Raw genomic sequence first — 12,721 nt, forward strand, 5'->3', positions numbered from 1 at the left:
TCTATATGTAATTTAATGATCATGAAAGAAATGCTCTGTTCGTGAACAAGTGTCGTCCCCGCCACCTTGACTGTAGATGATGTTGACAGTCCAGATGTGCTATGTCTTGCCAGAGAGGGCAGTGTTCCACACAATATTAAGGGGGGTGGGCGAAATTTTTTATTCTTTTTAATTTTGTTGTCAGAGCTAAAAATTTGTGTCAATCAGGTAATAAGAAACAGAAAAATTAAGGCTCACCCTAATTAAATAAATTTGATGTATTTTTCATACTCAGACACTCAAAAGAAGAGAGCTTGTGATCAGTTCACATGTGACTTTGACGGTATCTGTGCTCTCAATGAGGCTGGAGACCCATTCTGTGAATGTGATATTATGTGTATCACAGAGTACGACCCTGTATGTGGCTCAGATGGTATCACCTATAGCAACGTTTGTCAACTCAAAATGGCGGCATGCCAACAACAGAAGGAGATCCTACGAGTTGCAGAAACACCATGCAGTAAGTTTTGTTTTTGTAATTTTGATGTGCTGGGAGTTGTACCCAGCAATTGTTTTTGATACAGCCATATATATAGAGAGACACAAAGTCTTAAGACAGACTGCACCATTCAGTAAGTGTTGTTAAACGTGGACAGACCACTCTGTTCATTAAAATAGTGAAGATTCTACCATGCCCCAAATGAGTGCTTGTTAATTTCTGTTATTCACACAAGCTAATATCAATATCAAAATATGTGAAATGTTTTAAATCAAGTGCTTTACGGAAAACAATCATTGCACACCAGCATGCGTACTGAGAACCCAGATTACTAAGTTAGAGTCAGTTAAGGGGTCCATGCAGGTAATGTACTTTATGGTGATTTAGCTAAGGGGTATTGGAATGTCCTCAGGATGTGAGTGTCTACTCAGTGGTAGTGATAAAACTATATATTTATCTCAGACTTGGGGTATTTGCAACATTATCATGAAAGAATAGAGCAAAACACAACAAAAGTAATATTTATGTATAACGTATATTTTCATATCACTAAAAAATAAAATGACTTAACGATATTCAAAGCTGCCACATGCAGAGAAGAGGAAATCAGCAAGGCCTTCCCTTTTCTGAATTTTTATGATAAGAACATGTGATTATATTGATTATATCAGAGGTCAAAGGTTAGAACCTTGCTCTCTGCAAATCAGGTGACCAGAATCTGAAGGCACCATTTATATTGACCACAAAGCCTTGCATTTGCTCAAAGACCCATCTTCAGCAAACATACCACTGTTTGGAATTGATTAGATGTCTGACAAACTACCGTCAGGATATTTGTCTATCTTTTGTATCAAATCTAACACTTGACTGGCCATGGTTTCAGTGATTAACAAACAAGTCCTGCGGAGAGCATGTATTTTTCATTGCATTCAGTCTTTTGAAAGACATCACTCAGATATCCTGCTGTGGTTTGTTGAAGTGTCAGTGTGTGACCTTGCTTAGCTACTGCTGCTTTTTAGTGCATGTATCTAACTCTAAGCAAATAAAGAAAAGCATTTACATTGGAAAAGAATGTTTGAACAATTGTCCCGGGTGTTTCTCTTGAGTTTCAATCAGTCATGTCTCCAGGGAAGAAGATGTAACAAAAAAGACCTTTTAAACCAACGTGATGAATTGTTGCAGATGTCTAGATTTTAATGCAGGGGTGATAGCATAGACACAATTGACCTTTTGTTGGTATTTTTTTTTCACCTGCACAGATTACCTAACATTCAAGGGTAACAGCTTTATGCAATAGCTTAGTCTAGTTCCTATACAGTATCGTTACGAATTACGCCTCCACTCACAATGTTGGCATCCATACTAGCAATAGCTTTGGACAAAGCGACAGAGTTAGGGTCCTTTGAGTGTATCAATTGAAGCAGTGTTCTTTGTAGAATGTTTTCACAAGACAACTCAGTATAAAGGATGACCCTATTTTTTTCTGTTTCTCATTGCTTTTTCATAGTAACTGTGGGTCGGTCAGTCGGTCGGTTGGTCGCTTGGTCGGTCAATTTTTAAAAGTTTAAAAAAAAAGATAATCTTCATGTTTCTCTGCCTTTCCTTTTCCTCCTCTCTATCTTCTTTTTGTTGAATTCGTGGTAACAAGCCCTTTCCAAGCTTCTCTACACAATTGGCATTGCTTCTCCTCTAAAACCCTTCACCCGACTTGAATATGTATGGTTCAGAAATCTTGACAAGATGTCGTTCATTGATGATTACGCTTTCTCTTCTAAATGTTGATCATGTGATCATTTCATTGCAGGTAACTGTGAAGGTATAGAGTGCGAGTATGGCGCCATTTGTGAGTCTGATGGTCTTGATGCGATGTGCGTCTGCCCAGAAGGTTGTATATCAGTGTATGCCCCAGTGTGTGGCTCTGATGATGTGACGTACGACAATGAATGTGAATTACAAGTCAAGTCATGTCGGGAACAGACAATGATTTCTGTCATAGCTCAAGGACCCTGTGGTAAGTCAATTAAAATATGTCATTTTATTGAATATCTGTTCTGCAGTGGGACAGATTATCATTATTGTTTTACTCCAAAAATTGCCATACAAGTTTTTGCATTTATTATTATTTATTTATAAACGGCATATTTCAAATTAATTTTAGAGCAGAATAATACAACTAATTCATTATCATCGACTTATGCCAAAATTTTGACATTTATTTTGAAAAAGTTTGTCTTGACAATCAACTTTCGTAAAAAAATTATCTTCAACAAAAATTGTTTGCTCTCCTATAAATTTTTGCATATATCTGTCTTATCAATTTTAGACCAGAGTCACATGACTATTAAATCTCTAATCATAAGTTAACATTGTTGACTCTTTTACATAATTTTAAGAAGATTAATAACTGTGAAGTGTGACATTTTTGTTGATACTTTGGTTTAGTTTGAGGTTTTGGGTGTGACATAGTTTCCAATAGGGAAGTAGATCAGACATTAATTAAGTACAACAAAGAAGAGAGAAAACAATACACCTTCCGTTAACAGACAATGTATAAATAATGAGATATTGATGCCACTTCACTCACATTCAGTGGCCTACATAGCCGACATGTGGTTTGACACCATGTTTAATAAATTCCTCAAATGGAAAGGAATGTCCATTGTCATTGACAACTAGTCTAGTTCCTATATAGTATTATTACCATTTACACTTCTACTCACATAGTCTAGTTCCTATACAGTATCATTACCATTTACACCTCCACTCACATAGTCTAGTTCCTATACAGTATCGTTACCATTTACATCTCCACTCACATAGTCTAGTTCCTATACAGTATCGTTACCATTTACACCTCCACTCACATAGTCTAGTTCCTATACAGTATCATTACCATTTACACCTCTACTCACATAGTCTAGTTCCTATACAGTATCGTTACCATTTACACCTCCACTCACATAGTCTAGTTCCTATACAGTATCGTTACCATTTACACCTCCACTCACATAGTCTAGTTCCTATACAGTATCGTTACCATTTACACCTCCACTCACATAGTCTAGTTCCTATATGGTATCGTTACCATTTAACCTCCACTCACAGTATAGTCAAAGTCGTTACTCTAAAAGTGATGAGATGCAATTTAAAATTCATCCACAGCCACCCACACAGTCATTAATATCAAGTCTTTGTTATTCAGTCACAAAATTCTAACTTCTAACCAATAGCACAGTCCCTCATAAAGTTAGTGTTTATTGGGGCAGTTATGTAATGTCCAAATATGGTATATTTGTCAGCTCAGGATTCTACTTATACACTGTTTACAGTAATTATAACAATTTGGGTCCACTGATTGGATGAACAACTTTTTGTGCTGATTGAGGGACTTTGATCAGACTTGGTTTAGTTAGAGACTGTGTTGGCATCCAGACTATTGACAACTAACACAGGGTTATATGTAACATATTCTTTATAGAATTGATTGATATGAGAAGTTGATTGATAAACACCTGGATTAGACTTTTGGAATCGTCATAGTAACTGAAATATGTGACTTCATACTAAAGTGTACGTGTTAGAGATTGTATTTGGAACTAGGAAATCTCTTGATTCATAGCATTAGGAAATGTAATAATTCAAACTTAATACTGTTATCAGGTATAATTTATTGTTATAAATGTACCAGAGATTACTTGCACAGTTGCGTACACATACTAGTGGTATTTTCATCGCAGTACAATACATATGTACCAGAGATTACTTGCACAGTTGCACACACATACTAGTGGTATTTTCATCGCAGTGCAATACCAAAAACTTGAGGACGCAGCTCATTTGGCCTAACAGAACGTTGTTCGTTTTTTGAGCTTTGTGACATTGTGTGATCATCCCTGTACAATATTGTTGTTCAGTCCTGTCAGGCTTCTCAACACCCCCCCCCCCCCCCCCTCCCGTTTCAGTTCTGCTAGTGAAATACATCATTTTTATTTGCAACTATATACAACTCTTTGATTTTAATGACATCCGTTCTCTGAAGTCAGACTTGCATTTTATTGTTTGGTAATTTACACATCAATATCACTTGTCATGACTTTTTGTTAGAGTATTCCAAACATTTGCCTCTCTCATTGTTTCTATTGTAATACTTTTGTGTAAGTTTTTTGATGGTCAATTTATCTCTGGCTATGATCGGTAATGCTAGTCAAAGCAGGTTATGTCATATGACCCTTCAAACTCCCACACAGTCATTGTCTGTTGGAGACAGTGTGCTTTGAAGGCTTTCTTGTCTACAGTTGAAATAACTATTACATCTGTCACTTGCCAATGTCATTGTATACACTCCTTTATAGGAAACTGATGCCATTCAAAACAAGAGTAGGATAGATTGGAATTACTTCAAATGTAATATGATTTTTTTTTGATTTTTTTTTATAAAATGATAAAGTGAACAATAGCTTATAAGATGTGACCAGGTCATGCAAAGATATAGGCAGCAAAGCACTCTATAAGTAAACCTCATGAGCCAAAGCAGATGTTCACAGCAGCTTAGGAGTATGTTAGAGTATCAGTGTTACTTCAGGGTGCTGACTTGTCTCTGTTCTTCCAACATGCTGTTCCAAGTGTTATTAATCCAGTTCATTTGTTTACTTTCCCTGTTTGTAACAAGTTCTGCTTGTCAATGCTTGCCTGTCACTGGTTGTAGCATGGTACAAATGTCGTCTCTTACAGACTACCGTCTTTGAATTTCATTCAAAAAGCAGAATGTAATTAATTGATGTTATCTCGCATAGGTTTACTACGTGTACATTCTTTGGAGTGTGTGTTGTATCATACTGTGCCTGATAAAAAGAGTCAAGGAACTCCCTTCACCTTTGGCGTCCTCAGTTGGGGCAAGAATTTGAAATGGGATGAGATACTGTAAACAGTTAAAAGCATTTCTGTGTTAATATAGAAACTCTCCATGGTTAAATCTGCATGATGGTAGAGTTGTCAGATTTCTAAATTGATAAAGACTTCTAGGGGAACACAGATTTGAAATACTGGATTTTTTGCCTTGGAGTTTGATAATTTCCCTAAATACGATATTGCCCACAATAATGAAAAACAAAAATGGAATTTATCGTCAGTGTAGAAAATGCAAAATCACAATACACATTAACAAAATTTAGATATAAATTGGAGTGGACACAGTGTGACAAAGGTGGTTAAATATGCGGAAAGTGGAAACCAAGATTTTGTGGGTTTTCCCTGAATTTTTTGGTAACCAAAAAATTATGTCATATTTTAATATCCCATAATACACGATAGAGACGCATAAAGCCTATGTTACATAGTTGACTATCAGAACTATAGAAAAAGCTGATTCTGAGCAAGAGACCACCTTATGATTTGGATACTAAAGATGATATAACACTCATGTAAAAATGTGAGATTTAAACATCGATCCTTTAAAGGGGCACATGCACCTAAAGCTGAGTTTATATAATTATACATTTTGTGTGGGATTTATACTGTAATAGTTTAATTAAGTATCTCACTTTTTTTAAAACTCAGTTTGGTGCCACCTTAATAACGGAGTATTTTAGTATATGGTACTAATGACATCAATATCATATTATTATATTCGCTAATGATTCCTATACTAATACATCATACTGTTTGAACTCCGACAACTGTCATCTTACACAAACAATTTCTGAAGTTCATACCATCCAGGTGTTAAGCTTGCAAGTCCATTTTTGTTGCCATTGGTAACGTGGTATAATAATAAGAGTGCTAGGTGGGCTTTATCATCATATATCATATGTACAGAGACTGTCTTTATTCATTTCATTGCGCTTTCACTAACATCAACTTACAACATGTCATTTTTTTCTCCCATGCATGCTGTTACATCCCATACAGAGCAATATAAGTACAATGACCAGACAGGTCAGTTTAGTTTCTACTCCATCGCACTTTGTAGATGTTATGTGATTTGCCACTCATAGTATTCATAGTATGTAATGCACAATGATATAGTGTAGCGTCAGTTCAGTTTCTAGATCTCACTTAGTAGATGTTATGTGATGATTTGCCACTTATAGTATGTAATGCACCATGATGTAGTGTAGCGTCAGTTCGGTTTCTAGATCTCACTTTGTAGATGTTATGTGATTTGCCACTCACGTTATGTAATGCACCATGATGTAGTGTAGCATCGGTTCGGTTTCTAGATCTCACTTTGTAGATGTTATGTGATTTGCCACTCATAGTATGTAATGCACCAAGATGTAGTGTAGTGTCAGTTCGGTTTCTAGATCTCACTTTGTAGATGTTATGTGATTTGCCACTCACAGTGTGTAATGCACCAAGATGTAGTGTAGCGTCAGTTCGGTTTCTAGATCTCTTTGTACATGTTATGTGATTTGCCACTCACGTTATGTAATGCACAATGATATAGTGTAGCGTCAGTTCGGTTTCTAGATCTCTTTGTAGATGTTATGTGATTTGCCACTCACGTTATATAATGCACAATGTCACAGTGTAGCGTCAGTTTGTTTACTAGATCTCACTTTGTAGATGTTGTGTGATTTGCTACTTACAGTATGTAATGCACAATGATATAGTATAGTGTTAGTTTGGTTTCTAGATCTCACTTGTGGATGTGTGATTTGCCACTCATAGTTTGTAATGCACAGTGATATAGTGTAGTGTTTGTTCAGTTTCTACTACATCTAGATGATGTACGTGTCATACTCAGCTTACATCAAGTAATGCACCATGTCATAATGTAGCGTCAGTTCAGTGCATTCATCTAACTTTGTAAATGTTCTGTGATTCGCTACTCAGTATGTAATGTACTGTGATATAGTGTAGTGCCAGTTCAGTTCCTACATCTCACTTTGTAAATGTTATATGATTTGCCACTCACAGTATGCAATACTGTTCACAGTGTACAATATTATGAGTAAGGTATTGTACCTAACAATAAAACATTATTTAAAAAAAAAAACTTTCCAGTTGAAAGTGGTCGTGTTGCAGCTTTAAGTGGTCATGTTGATACATATGTTCTGTTCTATACCAGGTGTTAAGTGTATGCTACTGCTGAACTTTTAAAAATCTAGTCTTTTAATTGACTGTGATTGTCGTGTAAATAATGTCTTGTAGTGTATCTGAATACCAAACCGTCTACTTAGCTCACTGTAGTTCCTGTGCTAATGATGACTTTAAGTACATTAAGTGTGGAGAGTAGCTATAGATAGGTGTACATTCCTAAGTGTATTACCCTCTAACATTAATTAGTATGCAAGTAAGACGTACAATTTGAATGTAAATGATACTCACTTTAGAAATATCTTGTCATTAATTGACAACTCTTAAGTGATTAGCATTACGTGATACACTTTGTCTTTTTAATTTGGAGTGCTTTAAATTTGAAGTGATTGGGCTATATAACCAATACTGTTTATAAGCAGGACTCAACAACTTGGTTTCCATGACACATAATGCAAAAACAGAAACAAATAGATTGTTTCCTAGTTGTGAAGTGGTAATTTTGGGTCAATACTAATCCAAATGCCAGATGAAATAAACTGATACTTAATGTGAATTGCGCCTCGGAAATAAACTGTTTAAATGTGGCTGCTACTTTGTTTAAGAAAACTCCAATCCATTCTCAGTTAAAATCAAGAGAAAAAAAATGAGGGGTCACCATACAACTCTTTGAAATAGAGGTCAAAATGTTATCAAAATTATTCCATTTTAGATCCAATATGGCCACCATTCAATATGGCCACCATCCAATATGGCCGCCAAAATGGGAAAATACAAGATTGACGATTTCCTTGAAAACAAGACTGTTGACCTCCCGAATTTCTTTTATTGTTTCAAAAGGACCAGAATATAGCAAAGTTTGGAGAGATTTTACGAATTTCATTGAAATTTGTCCCCATGGATAGTTGTTACCGAGTCCCTTTTTCCAACCAACATTAACATACAAAATACTTGAATGTACTCCTTATGCAAAATTATTGACAAGCATATCTTTGTTGACGTTGTGTGTTAGATAACAGAAATTGTTAATTGGACAAAGAATTACTAAAAATGTTTATTAGTTTGGTAGGTCAATTGAATTATAAAGATTATTATTTAAAGGTATTTTAAATTTTCAGCATTGAGCTTGCAATCTGTCGTTGTCGATGATCTTCATCAGAATGATAAATTCATAGTTCAAGCTAAGAAGTTTTGAAATGATAAGACTTTTTTTTTCAAATTTATGAAATTATGATGTGTTATTTTTATATGAGATGAAATCATGAGATTGAAGTTCTATCAATTGATAGACATAAATTCACTGTGTTTTAGTAGCTGAAATACAATAACTTGCATGTGAAACAAAAGTAACAATCATTGCAAAATCCGTAGAACATAGACTGAGCTCCTAAAGATATTTGATATGTAAAGTAGAGGGCATGCATTTTCAGGTGTCTATATACTTCTAGCTTACATCACCACCAACGGTCAGTGACCGTGATTTAGAAGTCCGACAGTAACCTTGTTTGGTATCCTTTGTTCAGAAAATGAATAACTTTAATCCAGGGACTAACACTGGCAGTGTGCCTTTTACAAATACATCTGATCTTTACATGTATGCAGATGACACAGCTGCACAGGTCGCCAGTACTAATTTGAAAGAAATTGAGAATAAGCTTAATCAAGACATGCATCACATCTCGCACTGGTGTAACCTTAATAACATGTGTATCAATTCACAGAAAACAAAAGCAATGATCCTTGGAACTTCTCAAAGAAAAGCCAGAATTGATGTATCAATTAATGTCTTATGTAATGGAGATCTACTGGAGTGTGTTACACATGATAAGTTGTTGGGTATAATCATTGATGATACCTTAAGCTGGGAAAAACAAGTCAGCTCTGTATGTAAAAGTATCGCTTTTAAGTTAATTCAACTCAGACGTATTCGCCCCTTTCTAACTAAAAGGGCCATGATGACTTTTTATAATTGTTTTATTCTACCCCATTTTGATTACTGTTCCAACATATGGGGTCACTGTTCCATCAAACTTTTAGTGCGCATTGAGCGACTCCAGAAAGCTGTCGCAAGAGTTCTTTTAGATTGTGATTATAACACTTCTAGTGATGTTTTATTCCGTACATTGCATTGGACACCATTCAGAAAACGGGTTTTATATAATGAGTCAATTTTAATGTATAAAGTACAAAACAATTTAGCACCGGATTATTTGAATGTTTTTAAAAGGATACACAATGTTCATAGTCGGAATACTAGATCTGCTGCCAGGGAAGATTTATACATTCCAAAACATAGAACCGAGTTTTTTAAGAAAAGTTTTACCTACAGTGGTGTAAAAATATGGAACAGTTTACCACTTGACTTAAAATCATGTCCCTCACTGCAGGCTTTTAAAAGCAAATGTAAATATCATTTTTCAATTTCAAGTGATTCATAATTTCAGTAGTGTATTGTTGATGTTCGTCTATTTTGTTATTGTACCCATTATATTTTTGCTTGTTTTGTCCTCATTTGATGTGTGCAGTATTTAATGTATATATTGTATATATTTTAATGTTTTTCTCGACACTGTGTGAGAAGAGCCACTGGCTCAACAGTCTATCGAGATTAAATAAAGTCTAATAATAATAATAATAATCTAATGATAGCCAAATTTTGTTGTTGTGAATCAAGATGATAAAAACTATCATTTCTTGTGAGTCACCACATAGTAAAAGTTAGGGAAACACCAAATTTTGGTGCGTCACTAGACATTGTGTGCGTCAGTGGCATGTTAGAGGGCACACTGACTAGCAATCTCTGCTTCCATCTGTACATGTGCATTGACATCCTTATTTATGAGATGATCACCCTTGTCGACCACTGATCCAGAGGTTGAATAGTCAAAAAGGGCAGATAACCCTGAGAATGTGAGCAACCTTTTCCTTGGTCATAATACCATATGTTTAAAAGACACAGCTGTGTAAGCGGTAAACCTTGCAACATATTTCTACTTTCCTTGATGAGAAAGTTAACCTTTAGTGTCATTGTACTTTTCAAATTTCATCCTTTATTTCTGTGGTTATACTTCGAGTTATGAATAGCATCTGTCTGATTAAAATCTTATGTAGTGAATACTGCTCGATTTCTTTATTTACCTCTGTGTTTGTTTTTGATTTTGTTGTTCTGTGAGTGAGAGCGCCTCCTTCCTACAGCTGATCCTAATACCATGAGTTCATGTTCAAATCTCACATGTATGCATAGCCAATCAAAATCTGTCTTACAGTTAACAGTTCAGTTAAAAATGAACATATCCACCAAAACAATAAAAACTTCCTTGCCTGCACTCTGTACTCAGACTCTGTTTGAAGGTATCAGTATGCGATTATACTAGTGTTGCACTGGATCGGAGTTTAGATAAAACGTAGGAAAAAAGGCACGAGCGACTGTCGACAGTCTAGTCAGATTGTTGCAATATACCTACCTGGATTTAGTGTGTAACAAAAATAATTCAATGATGAAATCATCCCACCCTACCCCTACCCCTACCCCACCCCACCTCCACCCCAGCCTTCCTGAAATGTGAATTGAAAATAAGATTGTCTGTGATGTATTCCATGCATCTGATTCTGATTCTTTGTAAAAAATATTTAACTTTTGTCGGTGGTATCTGAACAATCTTGTTTTGTTATTTACTACATTTTTGTAGCTCTTGCTCCAGATATCATTATTTTTGTTTTATTTTTATTTTCACAGACCTTTGTTCTCACATAAAGTGTGAGTATGGTGCTGTATGTGACCGTGGTAAATGTATGTGTCCTACGAACTGTCCAACCATCTACAGTCCAGTGTGCAGTAGTGATGACATGACGTATGACAATGAATGTGAAGTGAAAATGGCGTCGTGTCAGGAACGCAGGATTATTCACATCATAGCTGATGGAGAATGTGAAGGTAGGTTTATCATCGAGTTTTTGATAGCATCAGTAGCAAAACATTTATCGTTTTCGAGAGACAATTGGAAAGGTACACTTTTTTACTTGTCTTGTACTTTACAGCCTTCTCATTGTTCGTTCGTTATCCCTAGAATTGATTAACAAGATTGCATTTTATGTTTGCATCTAGAGCTGTCTGGATCTGGTTCCGGAGACTTCCCGGAAGGCTCTGGTGATGTGGAATGTGACGATAACACATGCCGATTTGGTGGTGTATGTATGTTGGATGTAGATGGCAGTATTATGTGTTCCTGTGAGATGATATGTCCAGCCCTCAGATCACCTGTATGTGGTTCCAATGGCAAGACATATGGCAATGAATGTGAACTAAAACTTGCCATGTGTGAGGACCAGATGTTAATTTCTGTGGAAAGTGAAGGCTCTTGTGAAGGTAAAGTTTGGTAGTTTGAAGTGACCTAAACTAAAATATATGTCAGTCCTGTATGAGAAGATTCTTGCTACTCAGTAATTTATTCAGTGTTCTCCACATGTAAAAAAATTAAGGGTGGCTAAATCGTTCAGCCTGCAATGTTGTACATGAAGTATTCCCCAGCATGCATTGCTCTAAGAGCTAATTCCTGTGTGGACGAGTTGGGATTCATTTTCCCCATACTCTTGCTTGGGGAGATCTCAGTCAAGAGCCCCCAGTGGTGAGAGTCTGGGTAACTGAGTCGAATACATATATCAGAACATTTCAGAACCCAATATGAATCTGTTTCTAATTTGATGGATATTTCAGGCATTGTGATGGAACCCTGTGATGGAGAAGATCCTCTAGTCAACCTGGTAACTGGTGAGGAGTATAACTGTGGTGATGATCCTAGACAAGAAGACTGTCCTGCTGGAAGCTATTGTCATATTCCATTTAGTAAATGTTGTAGAGGTAAGACTTAACAACAGACACACACATGCACGTGCACACGCACGCACGCACACACACATACACACACACACACACACACACACACACACACACACACACACACAATATAGTGTATCTATATTCTCAACCATGATTTAAATTCTGGTAAAGACAAGTTCATCGCTTTTTCAGATTGGAGTTTGAAAATCAATTGCATTAACCTCCAGTGTTGAAACATTAACGATGTCAGAGTTTTAATGTTAGCACAAGAAGTGTATGACTGTGAAAATCGAGGCTTCGGTTACTTAGATAGACACAAACTAAAACTATTGTTGTTGCACATGGTAGATTACACAAGTGGGTAATAG

At 36.0% G+C, this 12,721-nt stretch overlaps 1 protein-coding gene across 2 annotated transcripts in view; it reads left to right on the forward strand.

Annotated features, from left to right (window-relative positions):
* LOC144451665 (agrin-like) overlaps window positions 1-12,721 on the forward strand; it is a 75,913-nt gene that overhangs the window by 40,248 nt on the left and 22,944 nt on the right. For both annotated transcript variants that reach the window (XM_078142559.1, XM_078142560.1), the window contains exons 7-11: window positions 275-499; window positions 2,283-2,489; window positions 11,253-11,450; window positions 11,622-11,882; window positions 12,231-12,374. In XM_078142559.1, coding sequence (XP_077998685.1) covers window positions 275-499; window positions 2,283-2,489; window positions 11,253-11,450; window positions 11,622-11,882; window positions 12,231-12,374 — 1,035 coding nt within the window. The remainder of the gene's footprint in view (window positions 1-274; window positions 500-2,282; window positions 2,490-11,252; window positions 11,451-11,621; window positions 11,883-12,230; window positions 12,375-12,721) is intronic.

The sequence above is a fragment of the Glandiceps talaboti genome, chromosome 21, assembly GCF_964340395.1.
Source record: "Glandiceps talaboti chromosome 21, keGlaTala1.1, whole genome shotgun sequence".
NCBI classification, from domain to species: Eukaryota; Metazoa; Hemichordata; class Enteropneusta; family Spengelidae; genus Glandiceps; species Glandiceps talaboti.